This window comes from Tarenaya hassleriana, unplaced genomic scaffold (genome assembly GCF_000463585.1).
Source record: "Tarenaya hassleriana unplaced genomic scaffold, ASM46358v1 Cleome1, whole genome shotgun sequence".
Lineage (NCBI taxonomy): Eukaryota > Viridiplantae > Streptophyta > Magnoliopsida > Brassicales > Cleomaceae > Tarenaya > Tarenaya hassleriana.
Window position 1 is genome coordinate 10656093 of NW_010960187.1, and position 21201 is coordinate 10677293.

Consider the following 21201-nt stretch of genomic DNA (forward strand, 5'->3'; position numbering starts at 1 on the left):
TTATATATATATATATATATATACCTTTTTTTGTATCTGTTTTATCTTTATAGATTTTCAATCTTTTGAGGACATTGAAAGATGCAAAGAACTTGGTTAATCTCTATTTGAGCATGTCCTTTTTAAAAATAATGTTATGAACATTAACCCTCATTCGTATATGTGGGTGTATATATATGTATATATAATATGATGATGGAGCTAAAATGCCAGCTTTCACTGCATAAGAAAGAATCCCACTTAGCTGACAGACTCCACATGCTCAGGTCCACTCTACATTCTTGGCCCCACACTTTTCCCATTATTCTCTTTTGTCCGCTTGCTTCCCAAATCCCACATTTTTAGACCCACAACTTTTTCTTCTTGCAATCTCGTCCTCTTCTTTGTTTGCCATTACAGCTCAAGGCTCAAACACCCCATCCCGGTTAGGTATTATATATCATATCACTTGAAGACAAATCATCGCTTCATATTTGTTCGTACATATAAAACCGAACCCAAGAGAATCGGGACCATTTTTTACATTAACCAGAAGGTCATAATAAATAGATTTTCAGATCTGATAAAGAGTACACATGCCCATATCCAACTCTTTTCTTCTTGCATTCATTTGACACCAATCATAATGGCTTTTCTCATACAAGATTTCTCTTTCTATACATATATAGATCGGTCTATTTGTGTGTATGCATGTATACCCACTTTGTATCATATGAGTATAAATATACACGACTAAAAAGAAACCATCAATAAGGGAGAAATACCAATACTAGTCTCGTCCAAGTAAATGGTTCAGAATTATTCATATGAGATATTTCTTTTTTTTTTGGATAGCCAGTACATTTACTGGGTTTTCGGCCCAACTAATCCGTTAGATCCATAGTCAGCCTTTAGAATAATTAAATTGCCCCTCCTCTCCATCTATGGAATCGAACATGGGACTTCTAGGGCAAGTGGTTCCCAAACCGTTTATACTACTAAGACTATAACCACTAGACCACTACAAGATGGGAATGGAAAACATCTTGCATATATAATATTTTGATATGCGCTCTGAGTGTATGTATAGATGAAGAAATGGCGAAACATACCTTCATATATGCTGATTAGCAATCTGCAAACGCATTGTCATAGAAAGAAAGAGAAAAGAATAATACCCATCTTTCTTCTGCTCAGAATTTACCAATGAAACATCAAAGCTCTGCAGTCACACTGGTTCCTCGGCATTTGAACCATTCTAATCTCTTCTTGTGAACTGAAGAATCATCCAATGTACATTACTAAACTAATCATCAACTAATCGAAATCTCTCGGGAGTTTTCGTAGTAAATGCATGCTCATTATGTGTAATAGCCATTGATTAGTTTAGAACACCGTATAATCAGTTTTATCTTCTCTGTCCGGGAAGTACTCAAATCATTGTTTCGGGGGACCGACACTATTGAATGTTTTAAAGCATTGGAATCTTTAAACATTTACTATTTTTCCATTTTGCATAAGAGACATAAATCTTCAATGTTTCATGAACACTTACCTCCCTGCAAATAGCTAGAAGATTACGATGTGGGGTTTACTGCATCTCCCCTTTAACTTTCAAGCCTGTCTCCTTCATTCTCTTTTAAACCATCTCTGAAAATTCTCTGAAACCCTAAAAAGAAAAAAGGAAAAAAAAAGACCAACCAACACTTAGAGCAAAAAAACAGTACTTTGTTATGTGCTGTAGATCATCCAAGCATCAGTGAAATACTTCTCAGACAGGGAAAAAAACACAAAAATGTCTGCAAGAATTCTGTACGCCTTATCTGATGAAAATCCAGCTATTCGTAACAAGACTGAAGGCTGCCGTCAGCTCCATAGCGTACAAAATGCCAGCTTCGGCCACCATACAAAGCTCACACCAGGTATTCATGAAGCCTTATCTAATACCATTTATATACCAATAGATATAGTAACCATATAGAAGAACATTAGCTTATAGTGCATTGTGATTTCTTCATCTTAATGGTCTTTGCTTGTAGTTCCTGTCCCAAAGAATCTAGCAATCTCTGATTCAAGTTTATCAGGTTTTGAAGTTCTTATGATCCTTCAAACCTATGAATTTTCAAAGAACGAGCTGGAATTTAAACCAATGAATTACCATGCTTCAATGTTATTGCACTCCCATCTTCAAGTAGCTAAACTTTGGCACTTTTTCCTCAGGACAAAGACAAGCCAGCACATCTGGAAGACAAATAAGTAGAGCTATGCATGAGGTTACGGTAAGAATCTAGAAAATTAATGTTTATGGAGTTTGTGAAAGATTAAATAACCTTACCATATTTCAGGAGAAACCAACGTCAAAGGCTGCAAACAAGAGCCAGAGAGCCCCTTCTTTGTCATCCAGAAGCTCTGTTTCCTCTTCACGGAGTCTGTCTAGTTTCTCATCTGCTGATACCTATCACAGAACCTCTCAACTAGATCCACCTTTTTCTGGAAATGGAACGTTCCATGAATCACGTCATTGGAGTAGGAACTCAAATGGCCTCCGGGATGTTGTTAAGGACGCCATCCACAGAGAAGCACGAAGGGTAAAGACAAGGAGCACGAGTGAAGATGGAAAAGGCCCCTCAACATTGAATTGTATAGATTCTCCTAGGCCATTAGCTCAATCCAAATTCACAAAGAACCGAGTTTACTCTTACGATGGATCATATTGGACCATACCACTCAAGGACAGGTCTCGATTCTCCTCCGACAAAAGCGAGATGAGACCCACTTCTATTATGAGGTTGCAAGAGCAGCCAAGGCATTGCGGCAGACAAAACCATCGCTTGGAATATGAGCACAAGCAAGGTAGGAGGATCTCCTGCTTCCTGAACTGGCAGCGAGAGCCGGAAAGCCGTGGGAGAACATCAGGTGTTGTGGCCAGGCTAATGGGGATTGAAATGCTTCCTGAACCTGATTCCATGCAAAGATTCTCAAGAACACATCAGAATAAGCAATACCGCCTTACTAGTTCCCTGAAGCACACTAACTCTGAAGCAGCTAAACCTGGAGTGAACACTTCTGATCACAAGAAAGCTAGTAGCTCTACCCCCAAATCAACATCAAATGCACTCCTGAAACTCCCCAAGAGACATTCGAGCAGCGAAAAATTTAAACAGAAGCAAACAGAAGATGATTCAGCTTCAAGTCCTAGCCTTCGTAGAGGAAGTTCCAGTCAACCACTTCACAACTTGAAGAAGAATTCTAGTCTGAGACCAATAGAAAAGGCACGGGCTCTCGGAGGGCATCACTCGCCCATCTCTGAGTCCGCTGAGAGGCCAAGAAATCATAGTCTTCAGCAGAAGAAGAAGAAGCAAGGTATGGATCAGAAACATCGTCAGGCCATTCCTTCGACCGACTCAAGCAAAACGGCACGACATTATAGTAAAGGACCAAAGAAATCCGGCGGCTCCGCCATCCAAAACCTCAGAGCAAGAATCCCTATTCCGAAGCAACCAAAGAGCGGAACAAATCAGATAGATCATTTCACCAATGCTGTTGTTACACCAAAATATGAGTTTGAGAAAGCCAGAGACACTTCTGAACAATATACTCCTAAACAAGAGGTGAGAAAAAAAAACTCGTTACTTCTGACACTTGTAAGTAGTGAACTCCATACCTAAAACAGTCTATTGTGTGTATTCAGAATTCTAGCCCAGGAGTTGGAGAAGAAACGGCGAGGCCAGACCCTTTGGACCTAGTCCAGGAACAACCGAGCCCTGTTTCTATTCTCGATGTGGTTTTCTACGATGATGAGCCACTGTCTCCTTTGAAGAAGATAACAAATGCATCCGATGGTAAGACACTTACATTTTAACATTTCTTTCTCAAAATTAATGAACTTTGGAAAGCATTGATGGATCCTACAAGGTATTAACACTACTAAATCAGCCTAAGGAACTAGAAACACCATAGGGAAACCCTCGCGCAGCATATCGACAAAGGTAAAATAATTTACTTTAAGGCGGTATCTAACAATTGAACCCAGATGAAAAATATAAAACGGTTGCTTCTAGTTCAGCAAAAGAAGAGCTTTAGCAATCAAACCGGAATTGAGTGAACCATGATAGCTACAATTTCCATAGATGGAATGACAGGACAGTCCACGTAACTGAATTTATTTAAAATGTTCTTACTGCAGATGAGGAGCACCTTAACTCCAAGGAAACAAGCTGGAACCGAGAGGATCAAAGTGACTTCTGCCACTCCAGAGCCCCCAGCCTATCATCTGAGAATGGTCCAAACATTCTGCTTGCCAACTCAACTCCAGAAGAAATTTTCGTCCAAGAAACAACGGTCCTATATGGGAGTAAACATAAAGAACATAAATATATATCAGATATATTATCAAAATCAGGTATCCTTGAAGATCCTGAATCCAGCTTGAAAAACCCACAGATTCAACCTTCACGTCTTCCACTCGATCCTGATCTTTTCCTTGCCCTTGAACAACACGAGGTGCACATGGAGGTTCCAAGAGATGGGGTGAGATATAACAGGTCATGCCAGACACAAGACTCGGAGAAGATGAAACGAAAACTTATATTTGATACTGTCAATGAGATTCTGGCACAAATGATTGTTTCCGAAGGACTGTTCAAGGGACACATCCAGCTAAGGATACTCTCAGGCGAAAGGGTCAAAGGACACATGATTCTGCAAATTGTATTTTCTGAGATAGACTGCCTACAAGCTCATAAATCAAACTGCACACTCCATGATGAAGGTTATAGCCTGAAAAGCATCTTCCGGGAAGATCTTATGTATCGAGAACGAGAATGGACAGACTTACAGGGAGAGATCCCCAGCATCGCATTGGATGTTGAGAGGCTGATCTTCAAAGATCTAATAAGTGAAATCATTAGTGGCGACAGAGAAGCTAACAAAGCAAGACCCTATAAGCATCACAGAAGACTGCTTTCTTACAAAAGATTTCTTCCTTGACGGTCCCGGTTGAGGTAAAAATTCCGTTTAGTCCCTCTGCCAGTTCATCAAGCCAAGAAGACAGCTTCACCTTTGGGGAAAAAGAAAATTACATTGGTCGGGCAAGAAATAAGCAGTCCAGTTTTTTTTTAGCTGCTAACCCCAAACAAGTTTTGACCAATTCCCATCATTGGTCATTGAATGAAATAAGATGCACGAAAATGTTAGAAATCTGGAGGAAAAACAACGGAAAAAAAAAACAAGAACGAAATCGAACCGAGGGACCGGATATCTCTTCAAGGCGTGTGGACACTTTCCTAAAACCGTTATTCTGTCCGTTCTGAGCAAGGACTACCGGAATACGATTCTGAGATACAATGAAGAGAAATACGTTCTAGAATTGCTCGTTCAAGAACGCACAGACAAGGAAATAGGAAGAAAAAGATGAACAAAAGCTTTCGGGAGAGTTTTTGCAAGAAACTTCCGAAAGTGGTCTCAAAAATCTCTCAATTAGGATTAGATTTTGTACCCAACCTGTTCTGGCATTTTTAGTATATCAAATGCTAAAGGACATCAACAAAAGTTGTAAAATCTGTAGTTTTCATGCGAAGAATCGCATCAGTTCGTGTTTCAGCAAACTGACACGGTCCGAGTTACTTCTGACTCGGACCGAGTTACTTCTCACACACTTTTAACACGGACCGAGTTACACTTGACATGATCCGAGTTGCTTCTGACTCGGGCCATGTCAAATTTCTGTGCAAAACGAATTTTTACTCAGACAATCAACACGGTCCGAGTTAAGTCTAACACGGACCGAGTTACATTTCGTTTTCGTCATGTAGACTGAGTTCTACTTCACTCGGATTGAGGTATACCTCACTCACGAGTCGAACAACTTTACTGCCAAACACATATGTGTTTCACCGATCCATATTATATCATTTACGAATATTTAACTCCTCCACCATATCCGTAATATATATAATTGTGAATCTCTTGAGAGATTATTAACAAACCCCATTCATTTAATCTAAAAATTACAACAGAAAACCCACAAGTTTATCTCAAGCTATCTAACACCTATTACCATTCACATACATATAGAGGACCTTAAGGATGCGCAAAACTATCAAGAATCACCCTTTTTAACATAGAAGCACCATCCTCGTCGTATCATGTTCACAAAAATGATACAGAAGCACATGATCATAATCTGGGTCTGGTTTGGTACAAAAACATATAAAGCTCGGTGTCAAAGCAAGATAGAAGCTAGCAAGAATAAACTACTAAAAGGCGGAAAATTGAAGGCTGACAAAACGAAGAGCACAACTATCTATAAATTCACCCATTTAGCATATCAGTCATAAAAGAGAAGAAGAAGATTCCATTGGAAAGAATTATTCACTTGCAAGAAAACACATACAGCCACATGCATATGACTCGGAGCTGTCATGGAGGGATAGCAAGGGGAAGCCTTCTGAAGATCCTGATTCCTAAAACACAGACCCAACGATTTTCCCGCGATACCCAATTTTGAATTTCATTGGAGGCCACTTGTATTCCTGGATCAAACATTTCATGCAGAACATGATCCTTAATGGAGTTTTTCAGCAGATCAGAACTCATCGTCTTCGTTTCAACAGAAGGGAAACCAAAATGCTTCAACCACAAGTTATGATCCCTCTTCACCGACCCATTCCAATTTTTCATTCGTCGTCCAACCATTGAATCAGAATGCTAAATTACCGCAACCAAAGTTATCACCTCCATTGCTCATTTCCCTTACCTCATATTGGTTCAAAAAAGCGCGGGCGTTGCCAGTTACAGGAAGCGGCATGAGGCGCGCCTCCATCCTGATTGAGGCGTTTGAAGGAAAGTAACCAAAAACAAAAATAATTCTTCAGAAAAGGAAACTGAAGAGCCGGCGACAGAAACCCTTATTTGACCAAGAGAGAGAGAGAGAAAAAACACACACATACCCCCAGACGATCGACTGGGATTTTTCTTTGATCAACACGACGGCGACTGGGATTTTTTGAGAAGGAAGACAGGGGTTTTCCTTTGACCTAACGACTGGTAAAGCAGTTTCTGGATCTTTTTTATTCATCTTCCTCCATCTTAGTTGCCTTCCATTTTTCGATTGTCGGTTTCTTCTATCAATATGTGTAAAAGGGCTCACGTAGGGGAATTTTACTCAAAGAGCCACTTGGTTCGCACACGTGTACACCAGAAAAAACATAACACTTTTTTTTCGTATGAAAAGACGAAATTACCCTTAATGAATACGCGATTTTTATCCGTTCAAAAACAACTTCGTTATTACAACTTCGTAATTAATTCTAAATATAGTTACAATTGATTCTAAAAAAGGTGACAAAAAAATCATCTGTCTTATTTTAGTGGTATATCAGTTATATATTAGTCGTAATAAGGTCGCAAAAAATAAAACGAAAAGGATATTTCGGACTTTTCCAACCGAAAAGTGGGTTAAAATTGAAAAAAAAAAAAAATTTTTTCGGTGGTGTACACTGAAATTGCTGCGACCCAAGTGGGTTATTTGAGTAATATTTCCCTCACGTAGACTTGTAAAGTCGCTCCATTATTATTATTATTATTTTTATATAAACGATAAAACTTTAATCAATTACACTTTGTCCAATCTATTATAAGAGACACCAATCTTATCTACCATTAAAAGTTGAACCATTTGGGGAGGCAGAGCTTCAAAGAGAGTGAGACCACAAGGTAGCGTATGTCCTATGAAAGCTAGATGATCGGCACATGAATTAGCTTCTCTGAAGATATGGTTTAATGATATGTTCCAAGGCTTCCTTAAATACTCTTGAATCTCAGCAATCATAGATCCTTCAATTGAAGATTCCCCTCGATAATTTTGGATAGCGGTAATCAAGACCTGGTTATCCACCTCTACCGCGATTTTTCTTGCCCCACGATCCCAAGCCAATCTTAGACCAAGAAGGAGTCCCCAAGTTTCGGCTCTGAAAACTGAACATATCCCAAGGTTCGAAGAGAAACCCACCAGCCAATTACCCCAATGATCTCTAATCATACCTCCTGTTGAAGCAAGACCAAGATGACCCCGAACACTTCCATCCGTATTAACTTTCACTACTAATCCAATCGGAATTCAGACCGATAAGTTGTTGTAACGTTATCTACAAAATCATTTCTACCATTCTTGCTCAGAGACTGAAGAAAATCATGCAGACTGTGATCTCTGGAAATCAGGTAGCCTTTGTGCGGGGTCATCTAATGCTGGAAAATATCATGTTGGCTACGGAACTTGTTCGTGACTACAACCGTAAGGGCTGCGGAAAAGTGCAATGATTAAGTTGGATATACGCAAAGCTTTTGACACTTTAAGCTGGGAGTTTATCTTGAGGATACTAAGGGCTATAGGGCTACCGATGATGTTTGTCAACTGGGTCAAAATGTGCATCACTACCCCTAAATTCTCCATATCACTGAATGGTGAATTAGCGGGGTATTTCAAAGGCAGACGTGGATTGCGACAGGGTGATCCACTATCACCCTATCTTTTTATATTGTCCATGGAAGTGTTATCTCGCATGCTAGACCGAGGGGCTGCAAGCAAGCTCTTTAAGCTCCACCCCCGATGCCAAATTCCCGTCATCACTCACCTCTCCTTTGCTGATGACGTCATGATCTTCTCAAATGCTGACATAAGTTCTGTCCTGCAAATTAAACGAATCCTGAGCAGCTTTAGTGAGTACTCGGGCTTGCATATAAATCCTTTGAAGTCTGAAATATTCATGGGTGGTGTTGGAGAAGAAGAGAAAAGCCAGATCTCCGCAAACTTAGGGTTGAATCTGGGATCTCTCCCAGTCAGATACTTGGGTGTACCTCTAAGCTATTCCAGACTCTCCAAACGGGACTACAAGCCGCTGATTGACAAAATCAAAAGTAAGATCGAGCATTGGGCAAACAAGAGCCTTTCATATGCTGGGAAGATTAAGCTCATATCTTCTGTTGTATATGGACTCATCAACTCATGGAGCATGATCTTTCTGCTACCGAAATTTGTGTTGAAGCAAGTCGATAGCTTATGTTCTAATTTTCTCTGGAAGTCCAACTCGTTGGGAAGGTCACGAGCCAGAATTGCATGGGAAACTGTTTGTCTACCCAAAGAGGAAGGGGGTATTGGTCTGCGCAAACTGGTTGACTGCAATACGGTGTTTCGGCTAAAACTCATTTGGTTGTTATTTACTAAATCAGGGTCGCTTTGGGTGGCATGGACTAGGAACAATATTTTCAAGCAGCGGGGGTTTTGGGACACAAGCGAGACAGTGTCTTCATCCTGGAATCTCAGGAAACTTATGGCGATATAATCCTTGGCTCACAATTTTATCAAAGTGAAAATTGGAGATGGCAAATCTACCCTTTTCTGGTATAACTGGACCTCTCACGGTCCCTTGATTGAGTTTGTCGGGGAACTTGGGCCCCGTCTCTTGAGGTTGAACAGATATGCGACGGTTGCCGATGCTGTGTCTGCTGGAAATTGGTCACTTCCCCCGGCTAGATCGGACAGCATACAGGAGCTTCTTATCTCGCTGGCGGAAGTCCGACCCCCATCGGCAGAAGCTGGGGACGAAAGTTTGTTGTGGAAACATGAAGCTCACGACTTCAAACGCTTCTTCTCGTCTGCCAAAACGTGGAAGCAGATCCGTCAATCAAAACCGAGGGTTGAGTGGCATTCATTGGTATGGTGTCGTGGGTCTGTACCTAGGTATGCATTCTTACTTTGGCAGACCATGCAGCAGCGACTCCCTACTAGGGATCGATTGCGTCGATGGGGTCTACAAACGGATGACAAGTGCGTGTTATGTGGAGTAGAGGAGGAATCCCACCACCACCTTTTCTTCGAGTGCTCTTATAGTGCCAATCTATGGCTCTATTTTGCTTCTTGCTGTTGGAGTTCGCCGCCGGATAATCTATACGACTGTCATTCTTGGATTACTCAGGCTGGAAATGACAGGGGCAAAAACAGGGAAATTCTCTCGAAACTGATCCTACAAGTGACGGTACATCTGCTGTGGAATGAGCGTAACAACAGGATATTTTGGAACATAACGAAGCCGATAGATATATTGCGTAGGCGCTTGGATAAGACGATGCGGAACTTACTACTCTCGATGAAGGAGAGGAGGGCTACAGACAACAATTTTCTGCTGGAGCATTGGTATTTCCTAACTGATCGTTTGAGAATGTAACTTTTGTTGTAGCGTCTGGGTTACTTTACTCTGGGTTACTTTAGTCCAGCTTTTGAATCATTTTGTCATGGGATCTCCTTGTATTAGGTTGCTACGAGCAGTCATAGTTAAGGACTGGATGTAAATTTTTGCTACTACACATATGAATATTCAATCACATTTTACCAAAAAAAAACTTTCACTACATCGGGCTGAGGTGCCGTCCAGTAAATGTACCTCTCCATTCTGGGTCGTTTTGTGGAGGCTATCGGGTTAGCTGTTTCGAGTTCATGAATTTGCTTAGCATACCCGAGTATTATCTGTTCCATTCTCTTGGGATGACCTCTATGTTGAAAGATTAACTCATTTCTCCAACGCCAAAGAAACCAACAAGTAATCCCAAAAATACCGCTCCATGACAACAAGTGAAACTTCCATCTGCTATTCAGGTTACTCTCAAACCAGTCCAAGAATCCGCTCGAGAAGAAAGCCGATTGATCCGAGGAGTTGACAAGCTTCGTACATATTTGTCTCGCTATCCTACAATCTCTTAACACGTGTAATACAGATTCTTCCTGCAAACAGCCCATGGGACAGTTTTTATTGTGACCAATATTTCGTTTCACTCTTTCGAAATTGGTCATAAGCTTCTGATGCAATACAAGCCAGAGGAAGACTCTTATTCTCTCAGGACCTTTCCATCTCCACACTTTCAACCAGATTGAGGAAGAATAATTCTTTATATCTAGACATAAATACATATAAGCACTTTTAACTGAACAACTTCCATTTTGAGAACCACTCCATATTATCTGATCCGTACCTGCAAACTGTCTAGGAGGGGGTTGACTCGCAATTCTTAGACACGTGGCATGAGGAATGAGTGTTGCAAAATTATCCCATATCCACGACCCCTCGGTAGATACAAAATCCACCACTGATATCGGAGAAATACAAGCACGTATTTCCTCCTGCACATACCCTATTAGAGGTTTATCTCTCTCAACCCAATTATCACGCCAGAAATCTGTATTCTTTCCATCTTGTACCAAGTTTGCACAACCACCCCTCATTGACTGCCACATCGATTTTATGCCTTGCCAAATGATCGAGCCACGTATTTGCATCTTAATAATTGGACCCATAACTCATCATTGCATGTAAGGAATTTGAACGCCAATTTCATCAGAAAAGCTCTATTAAATCTTTGCATCGATCGAATACCAAGTCCACCGCAACTTTTAGGCGAGCAAACTAATCCCCAATTCACAAAATAAACTTTTAAGAAAAAAAAAACCCAAGAAAACTATAAAATATGGTAAACAATGGATCTTTTCTTGGGTTTTTTTTTTCTTAAAAGTTTATTTTGTTAGTTGATTAATGTAAACCCTAACATTCCAATAATAATTTACATTCTACCTTTAAAAAACAAAAATCACCAAAAAATTCTGATTGACAAATCACCAAAAGTTTCTGATTGAAAGTTTTTTTACAGTAAAACTTTGTAATGTATATATATATATTCAGATAATACTGATCGTCTTCTTCCTTTCATCCTAAGAGTCGAGAACATCTGATGTGATCAACACCAAAAATATTCGAGTTTTACTGTATTTACTTTTCTATTTGTTTTTTTCCCAGTTGTTATGTTTATTTTTATTTAAATAAAATATAAAATGAAAAATATTGTTTTGCAGAGATAATGGCATCAAAAAGTGCTCCGATGACTTCTACGGATCATGCGTATAAATATGGTACAAAAGATCTTAATAACCGAACTAATTTTACGTGTGCATTCTGTGGTAAAGTTATCAAGGGAGGAGTTCAACGACTGAAACAACACTTAGTTGGGGGATTTAGAAATGTGATCAAATGTCCTTGTTCTGAGCGTGTGAGATGAGAAGTATCGATTTTATGATGAAAAATGCAACTTCAAAGATTGAAAGTTAAACATTGCATAAAATTCTGGTTGATTCTCAATCCGATGATGGTTTAGATGAGGATGAGGAAGAGTTTGTTCCCAAAAAACCAAGAATGAAGAGTCCAACGGATGTGCCTGCGAATTCTCGTAGATTTTTCTACGATGCCGGGATTCCATTCAATACAGTTAGTTATCCAAGTTTTAGAGAGATGTTCGAAAGTATTGGACAATATGGTACGGGGTTGAAGGTATCTATACCATGCATGAGTTAAAAGTTTTGCTTCTTAAAGAGGAGGCAAACCATACCCAAATGCATATAAATGGGGAATATTACTCAAATAACCCACTTGGGTCGCAGCAATTTCAGTGTACACCACCGAAAAAAAAAAAATTGCGACCTTATTACGACTAATATATAACTAATATACAACTTATTACGACTAATAAACTACTCTTATTTTAGTGGTATATTAGTTATATATTAGTCGTAATAAGGTCGCAAATTTTTTTTTTTTTTTTCGGTGGTGTACCCTGAAATTGCTGCGACCCAAGTGGGTTATTAGGGTTAAAACCCCATATAAATGTGCACAAAAAGGAGTGGGCACAAAAATGTAGCTCAAAAGAGACTATTAGTGCGAGTTTTAGATCGGATGATGAACAATATAAGATAACATTTGAGTATATTGATAAGAGATTGGGTTACGAGCTTTATCGGCCTTTGCATGCTGCCGGTTATTTTCTAAACCCCAGTCTCTATTACGATAATCTGTATTCTAGTTGTGAAGAAGTTATGAAGGGTATCTTTGAATGCATTGAAAGATTATCTCATACCGTTGAAGCTGAAGACAATATCATAAACGAGTTAGAAGCATACAAATCTACAGACGGTCTTTTCGGTCTACCTGCAACTATTAGATCAAAGAATACTCATTCTCCAAATATTAAATTTTAAAATATAAATAAAAAAGTTAAAAGTATATATGGATTACATCTTTTTTATGTTTAGAAATTAATATAATTTATTAATTTTTATTTTTATTAGTGAAATGGTGGTATTCTTTTGGATCTTTGACTCCTAATCTTCAAACGTTTGCAATGAAAATCTTTAGCCTTACTTGTGATGCTCCGGATTGCGAGATGAATTTGAGTAATGAATGGATATTTGGAAGAATAAAAGGTAATTCGTTGGATGACGATGATTTTGTATTCAATGATGACGTTTGTCTTATATTGAGTCAAATTGATATTACAGGAGGGATCGGTGAATTAAGTTATTCTACTAGCTAGAGATTCAATATCAACAATTGCACAAGATGGTCTCACACTTTCCTGAATAAAGGAAATGATATTGCTGATGAAACAAATTTGACATTGATGAATAAAGAAGAAAAAGATATCGGTATAGATGATGATGAAAATTAAGATGATGATTTTGATCTAAATTAGTTATTTAGAAAAAGACAAAGTTTATGTTTTTTTTTCGGATACTTATTTTTATTTTCGATGCATTTTGAATAGGGGTGGGCAATTCGGTTCGGAAATCTGGTCCCGAACCGTACCGAACCGATTAATTCGGTTTCGGTTCGGTTCGGTATTATATAAAAATACCGAACGGTTCGGGAACGGTTCGGTTCGGTTCGGGAAATACCGTACGGTATTTCGGGATTTTTATTTTTTAATTAAAAAATATTTAATATTAATAGTTAATTATGATATTTACTAATATTAAGAGTTTGTTTGCATAATGCATTGAGATTAATGTTGAATTTTTTCCAAGTTTATAAGTTCGAAATTTTTGTTTTGTTGTATAAAATTATTATGTTGAATCTCTTTACTTTTATATTATATGAATTATAAATATGTCATGAACCGTCCCGAACCGTCCCGAACCGTTCCGAACCGTTTTTATTTCGGTTCTTATTTGGTACTTATTTATTAGTACCGTATCGTCCCGAACCGTCATAATACCGAACCGAATCGAACCGAATAATATACGGTACTAATTTGGTACAAATTTTATAATACCGAATAAACCGTTTCCGAACCGAACCGTTAAAATTCCGAACCGAATCGTGAAACGCCCACACCTAATTTTGAACATTGAATATTAAACGTTTTGCATTAGATAACTTATCCTATATATCAAACATCAAGATTTTAATATATTCTAATTACATTTTTGTGTAACGTATGTATGCGCTTGACGTACAAGTGCTTGGCATGCGAATCATGCGTACGTGTTCTCGTTCCACACCACTAGAAACGTGACAAACGTACGTGATATCGTTCTCCACATATCTATAAAAGAAAACAAGGATCACTGACTCCGTATAACTCGGTCACTTCGGATTCGATGGCTCTGAAAGTTACCGAGATAGCTCGAGTCCGCCCCGCCACTGACTCTGTCTTGTCTCGTAGCACGGTCGACTCGGTCAGTCTCCACCTCACCTTCTTCGATTTGATGTGGATAAGGTTTCACCCCGTCGAACGAGTCTTCTTCTACAGACTCACCGAGCTAACTCGCGAGTCATTCGATTCCGTCGTTCTCCCTAAGCTCAAGCGCTCTCTCTCCCTCGTACTACTCCATTACATCCCACTCGCCGGCCGCATCACGTGGGACCCACAAGAGTCGAAGCCGAGCATCGTGGCCTCCAGAAACGACGCCGTTTCGGTGACGGTCGCCGAAACCGACGCAGACTTCGATCATCTTTCCGGCGATGAGCAACGTCAGGAAACCGAGGTACGCGAGTTGGTTCCCGAGTTACCAGCCTCCGATGACTCTGCCTCCGTCGTTTCTCTGCAAATCACGTTGTTCCCCAACCAAGGATTTTGCATCGGCATGACAGCACACCATTCCGTTCTCGACGGCAAAACGGCAAGCATGTTTATTAAATCTTGGGCTCACATCTGCAACAGGGAACGTGGATCTGAAGTCTTTGACTCTCTGCCGGACGATCTATCTCCGTGTTTCGATCGTACGGTCATCAAGTACCCAACAGGACTCGATACGAAGATGTTGGAGCTGTTGTCATCTATCTTGAAGGACAAATCCAAAGCACGAAGCTTGAAGCCGTTGCCGGGAAGGGAAATCAGTAGCGAAGTCGTCCGGGTCACGCTCGAGCTGACTCGGGAGGACATCGAGAAACTCCGGGAGCGAGTCAAGAACGAGTCATCATCACAAGATTATTATCACTTGTCAACTTTTGTCGTCACGTACGCATACGTGTGGACATGCATGGTGAAGGCGCGTGGAGGCGGCGCGGACACGTCCGCATGTCTCGGCTTCGTCGCCGACTTCAGGGACCGGTTAAATCCGCCGTCCCCAGCGACGTACTTCGGAAGCTGTGTGTTTCCGGTGGGTTGCTACGACGCAAACACGGGGGCATTTTCGGAAGAGAATGGCTTTATCACGGCGGTCAAGATCCTTAGCGACTTGGTCAAGAGATTAGGTTCGAGAGGGATAGAGGAAATCTTCGAGGAGATGGTGGAGGGAGCGAGGAGGCTGAAACCGGACACGAAGTTGGGGTCGGTAGCCGGGTCGACCCGGTTAGGGTTTTACGGGTCGGATTTCGGGTGGGGCAAACCGGTGAAGGTAGAGGTCGTGTCCATAGACCAGAACGGAGCGTTTTCATTGGCGGAGAGAAGAGATGAGACAGGTGGGGTGGAGATTGGGTTGTGTTTGGAAAAGAGTGAAATGGAAAAATTAGTTTCTTTCTTTAGAAATGGTCTGACTCCGAAATAGACCAAAAAAAAAAAATGTTTTTCATGACATATGGGTCTTGTATTTGTGGACAATGTTCCACATTCTATTAGTTTCAACATTTGCCCATGTCCTCGTTTCAATTTATGATGTTATTTGTTGGTTATTGTCGTTTGGATTTGGAGGCTGATTAATAACATATACTAATTACAGTTTTAAAATTCAATGAATGACCCTTGGTCCGCCATTTTCCTTGTTATAACTTATTAGCAATAGACAAAAAGATCAAAGAATACATCTGGTTCATTTCATAAAAGGCTCGCTCTCAAATTTGAATTTCAAATTTGAAAAAAATATATATATTCCAAATCATTTGATTGATTCCCGACCTAACGGCCGTATGAGTACGGTTATCTAAAAAAAGTTGGAGAATACATTGTTTATTTAATTTTTGTATTAATTGTTACATTTTGCTAGTATGTTTAGAATTAGAATAGAGATGCAACTTTAAATAATAATAATAATAATAATAATAATAAAAGACCCAGCTAAATACCAAATTCTATGTTTCAAATCTATAGTTTAGGAAGTGGAAAAAATGGAAACGTAACACCACGCGCACAGACCCATCGCCTTCGTCGTCGTCGCCGACTTCAGGCACCGGTTGAACCCGCCGGTGCCGGAGACTTACTTCGGAAACTGCTTGTTCCCGGTAGGTTGGTACGAACCAGACGGCGAGGGCATTTTCGGAAGAAAAAATTGGGTTTGTAATGGCGGTCGAAATCCTCACCGATCTGATTGGCTCACGAAAGGTAGATGAAATATACGAGGCCTTCCAAGAGGGGTTCGATTGCGATAAACCAGGGACGCAATTCGGGTCGGTAGCCGGGTCGAGCCGGTTAGAGATGTACCGCTCGGATTTCGGTTGGGAAAAACCGGTTAAGGTCGAGATATATTTATCAGGAAAAATATGGTAAATTTGTCCAAATACACTATATAAATATCTCAATTTGGTCAATATATATTACCAATTTGATATCTATATAACGTATAGCTTACATTGTTAACGTCATGATTTGGTATCCATTTGATATAAATTGATCAAAGTTTGATGTTTATTTAGTAATTTCGAAATTGATACATTTATACCGTACATTTAGATACACGGGAGTATTTTTTTTTATGAAAATTTCTTATTTTTAGTATTTGAGATGTCTAAGCAAAAAGACACCGTTACTCACATCATGAATATATAACTATATCAATCCTCCACGGAAAAACAAAAGAAGCAAGCAAACCAGCCTCGACCACCGGTTTTCGGGCCTTTCGGGTGTGTCCCCTTAACCGACCTCGAATCGGGTCTTGAAATCTCCGGTTTACAGATCTTGATTTTCGCTTTTCTAGGCGAGTTTCGTCTCCGGGGGTCTTTCGGAAATCTGGAAACACGAAAATGAAAGGTGACAGTGTTGAACACAAATAACCAAAAGGCCATTTTCTGGTTCGGTTAAGTACGATTTACCTAAACCGGGTATACCGACTTACATGGTGAATGAGAAGGAGTGTTTGCTCTTGTAATTGCAAATTGTACGAGAGGATTTGATCGGAGACCGCCGTGTTTCACGCTGGGAATCCGGTTTAGATTCTATTAAGACTTCTCGAATCTCGGTCTCTGGTTCGGTTATCTCCGGTTCGGTTATCTCTTCCGTATGTGCATGAACTTTGGTCATGTCGGTCGAAGCGGTTTTGTCATAACCGGTTTTATAGTTGTTAAGTTGATCAAAATTGGTCAACTCTCCGGAGTTGTAGAGTGGTATCACACGACTCGGAGAGAATATAATGTTGTCAATGTGAATGCTGAACAATGAATCGTTTGATGCAAGACTCCATTCTTGTGTCGACGCCGTCGTGGCAAAAACCGAGGGCGGAATCCGGTCTGGATCGTAACCGGTCTTCAGTACGTAATCCATGCCTGAATCCCGGTTATTACTATCGAAAGAAAAAAACCGGTTCATTTTGGTTAACATGTCTCAAATTTATGCATCGATTCCAAAAGAAAGGATTTTTTTTACATCGATTCAATTAAGAAATCAGTGACACTTACTTGATTCGATAGAGCTCTTGGTCGCCACAGTAATCTTTTTAGAAGTATTTCTTGGAAGAATTAATAAAAAAATAAATTAAATATATATATACGACCCTTAATCCAAAATCAATCAAGGGTTGAATGCTTTATTTAAAGCCCTCTAATGGTGATTTATATACGTTTAAGGAATCTCGTGGACAAAGCCACGGGACAAGAGACAATCTCGGAATGAGTTTTTTTTTTTTTCTTCTTCTTTTTGGCTAGTCGGTTTTTTTTTTGTTACAAATGTTCCTGTGAGGCGGGAAGGTTTAACACTTCTAATCCTAGGACTTGATTAAACGATAATTTTGTTTTATTTAGAGTAATTTTCGCAGGAACAATTAGCACAACAACCCGCTTCCTTATATAATATATATATATGTGTGTGTATATATATGCCCGTTTTAATTTTAATTTTTAGTTTCAACAAAATTTATGATTCCGTGAGAAATACGCAACCAAATTTAAGCATCTATCAATTCAAATGAACTATAGTCTTAAGAAAATAACCATTTTAGAATAACTATTATCATTTATGTAGGTGATTATTTGGGTAGATGAACAGAATTTAGTGGGTGACCAAAAACGCATTTATTTATTAAAAATTTTATCATTATAAAGTACGACTAACGAAAAGGGAAATTTTATTCACCTTTGGTGAGGCTTCTGCTTATAAGTTGCATAATACGATCATTAACCGGGCCTCAATTGGGCCTATTACTGGCCCATTAAGGATCCAAGGGCACTTATGTAATTATGTGATCTCTTGGTGCGTCGTCGCCATATGTATCATCTTATCCTAAAGTTTATGGTTTTCCTTGAGATATTTCGAGAAGATTTGAGGAGGAGTTTGTGAAATCCATATGGAGAGTTTGCTACAGAAACAGGTTTTTAACAATGGAGTTCAGTCCTTCAACTGTAAGCTCTACGCTTTTTCCTCCCCCTATCTTTAGTTTCTTGCATTTTCACCCCTCGATTTGAACCGAATACAAAGGAATTGTGAATTACAACTGCCGATCGAGAATGTCGTTTTTCTTTGTTTTCAGATCAATGGGTTTCCACAAATCGTCTTCAATTCAAGAATTATCTTCTTATAAACTCGAAAAACATGATTCGAAACCGGAATCGCGTATGTTGCACAATGTTGTACAAGAATGCGGCTACGAGCAAGGGCAAGAACCATTTGAGAGTACGTGTTTTAAGCTTTCCTATCCAAATATATATGAGTGAAATAATAAATTGACGAATGACAATATAAAAGTATAGATCAAAATAAAAGAATCGATTTTTGTTTATGGAACTTCGACAGGGTAGGGTTTGGGCAGTGAGGAGGAGGAGAGTGCATTCGAACTCGGAGACGTACGTGTTGTTAGAAGCGGGGCAAGAGGAGCAGTTCGTGTCGGAGGATGAGCTGAAGGAGAAGCTGAGAGGGTGGCTGGAGAGCTGGCCGGAGGGTTCACTGCCTCCTGATCTGGCAAGATTCCGAGACATCGATGACGCCGTCGAATATTTGGTCAGATCTGTCTGTGAGCTCGAAATCCATGGCGAAGTTGGTTCGGTCCAATGGTACCAAGTTCGTCTCGAGTGATGTACATTGCTTAGGGTTTTGTTTCTTTTGTATGAAAAAAAAACCCTTCTTTATTAACAACCTAGAAGGTTGCAGAGACGAAGAAGAAGGAAATTTCTCTCTTGATATGTATTTTTCAAGTGTTACTATTTCTGTATACAGTGCTAGTGCTTGTATATAAAGAAACTAATCTATACATGTATGTAACCAAAAAGAAAATATCATTATCCAAGATAGTTTTTCCGTTGTTTCCTCAGCCGTTATTGTTATTGCCAGTACTGTCTGTACTATCCTTTTGTTGTGTTGATTCTTTGTGCACTGCGACTTTAGCATCCTCACGTGATTTGTCTTCCAATAGCCGAAGCTCAGGAAGGTAGAGACTTGAAACTTGCAAACGATGCACCAAAGAATGAAAAAGTGTGGCAGAGAGAGGCTTAGTCATGAGATCAGCTAACTAGCAATCAGATTTCACGTGCATCAGATGAAGCCGCCCTGTCTTGATTCGATCACGAACCAAGTGGCAAGCTAACTCAATATGTTTCGTATGTCCATGAAACATAGAGTTAGATGCAATGTGGAGGGCAGATTTGTTATCACAAAACAAATTGATCGGGGTAGAAACCGGGATATGCAGATCAACGAGAATGTGTTCTAGCCAAATAACTTCGCAAGTTGCATTGACCATGGCACGATATTCAACCTCTGTGCTGCTTCGAGATATCATGTGTTGTTTCTTGGCCTTCCAGGAGATAAGGGAAGGGCCAAGAAAGATGCAGAAACCCGAGATTGAAGCCGTAAATCAGGACACGACGCCCAATCTGCGTCAGCAAAAGATGTGAGGCGAAGATCAGATGAACTGACATAAAACAGACCTTGGGCAAGATTCCCTTTCAAATATCGGAGAATCTTGTATGCAGCTTTCAGATTTAAATCTGTAGAGGCATAGACGAATTGATTAAGTTTATTTACAGCAAATGAGATATCCGGTCGAGTTACCGTCAGTTAGAGTAGTCGACCAATGAGATTGCGATATGTTGTAGTTTCGGATAATGGATTACCAGAATCACTGCTAAGGCGAGCATTAGCATCCATGGTTATCGAAACAGGTTTGCAACCCGAATATCCAACATCAGAGAGTAACTCAATGCAGTATTTCCGCTTACAGATTTCAATACCTTCCTTGTTGCGAGCAATTTCTAATCCGAGGAATCACTGCCTTGATGCTTGTTTGAGTCCGTAAAGAGATTTTCGGAGACGACAAATGGCATCAGGAGGTAATGTGACATCAGATGGAGGAGTATAACCTGGTGGTAATTTCATAAAAATCTCTTCATCGAGATCGCTGGTACGTGTGTATCGAGTCTAAAATCTATAACCCGATTCACAACTCACCGCAAGGATACGGATCGTCGTAACACGGGGTCGAACACAAGGACCGGATGCTAAATCTAAACCCTAATCGAAACTAAATCAAAGCAAGCAAGTGAAAGTAATGGTGGAAGTATGTGGAATCTAAAATAACTAAAATAAGAAAGCAAATAAAAACGTGTAACTATCAAGCAAAGATGACCGTGGGTGTCGGGACCGTATTCGCGTGTATGGGTATATGCTAAGCATGCGAGAATCACGATATTGAATCTGTATTCGGGAATCGTCAAGCAACAAAAATAGAGAAATCACCTCCCGGCATATAACTCACTATCTAAAGTT

At 39.8% G+C, this 21201-nt stretch overlaps 4 protein-coding genes and 1 long non-coding RNA gene across 7 annotated transcripts; 4 read left to right on the plus strand and 1 right to left on the minus strand.

Moving 5' to 3' along the window:
- Window positions 1–785: 785 nt before the first annotated feature.
- LOC104822847 lies at window positions 786–2407 on the minus strand. 3 transcript variants are annotated; one of them, XR_773264.1, is made up of 4 exons: window positions 2315–2407; window positions 2138–2220; window positions 1535–1648; window positions 786–1255 (listed from the first exon to the last, which is right to left on the minus strand). It is a non-coding gene; the product is annotated as an uncharacterized LOC104822847 (long non-coding RNA). The 3 variants fall into 3 exon arrangements; XR_773263.1 differs by having other exon boundaries at window positions 786–1648; XR_773267.2 differs by lacking the exons at window positions 786–1255; window positions 1535–1648 and adding an exon at window positions 1808–1919.
- LOC104822857 (protein LONGIFOLIA 1-like) lies at window positions 1641–5295 on the plus strand. The gene is made up of 5 exons (XM_010554221.1): window positions 1641–1901; window positions 2200–2258; window positions 2325–3590; window positions 3671–3821; window positions 4166–5295. The coding sequence occupies exons 1-5, from the start codon at window positions 1775–1777 to the stop codon at window positions 4966–4968; spliced, it is 2406 nt and encodes an 801-aa protein (XP_010552523.1). The 5' UTR covers window positions 1641–1774; the 3' UTR covers window positions 4969–5295.
- A 2999-nt stretch (window positions 5296–8294) lies between these two features.
- Window positions 8295–10326, plus strand: LOC104825769. Its single transcript, XM_010558141.1, has 3 exons — window positions 8295–9129; window positions 9346–10198; window positions 10290–10326. Exons 1-3 carry the CDS (start codon window positions 8295–8297, stop codon window positions 10324–10326), a joined length of 1725 nt encoding a protein of 574 aa, XP_010556443.1.
- A 3886-nt stretch (window positions 10327–14212) lies between these two features.
- On the plus strand, window positions 14213–15973 carry LOC104822862 (phenolic glucoside malonyltransferase 2-like). The gene has a single exon (XM_010554225.2). The coding sequence runs from the start codon at window positions 14456–14458 to the stop codon at window positions 15842–15844; it is 1389 nt and encodes a 462-aa protein (XP_010552527.1). The 5' UTR covers window positions 14213–14455; the 3' UTR covers window positions 15845–15973.
- Window positions 15974–18730: 2757 nt separating this feature from the next.
- On the plus strand, window positions 18731–19730 carry LOC104822868 (protein CHLORORESPIRATORY REDUCTION 7, chloroplastic). The gene is made up of 3 exons (XM_010554229.1): window positions 18731–18842; window positions 18971–19113; window positions 19234–19730. Exons 1-3 carry the CDS (start codon window positions 18788–18790, stop codon window positions 19510–19512), a joined length of 477 nt encoding a protein of 158 aa, XP_010552531.1. The 5' UTR covers window positions 18731–18787; the 3' UTR covers window positions 19513–19730.
- The last annotated feature ends 1471 nt before the right edge of the window (window positions 19731–21201 follow it).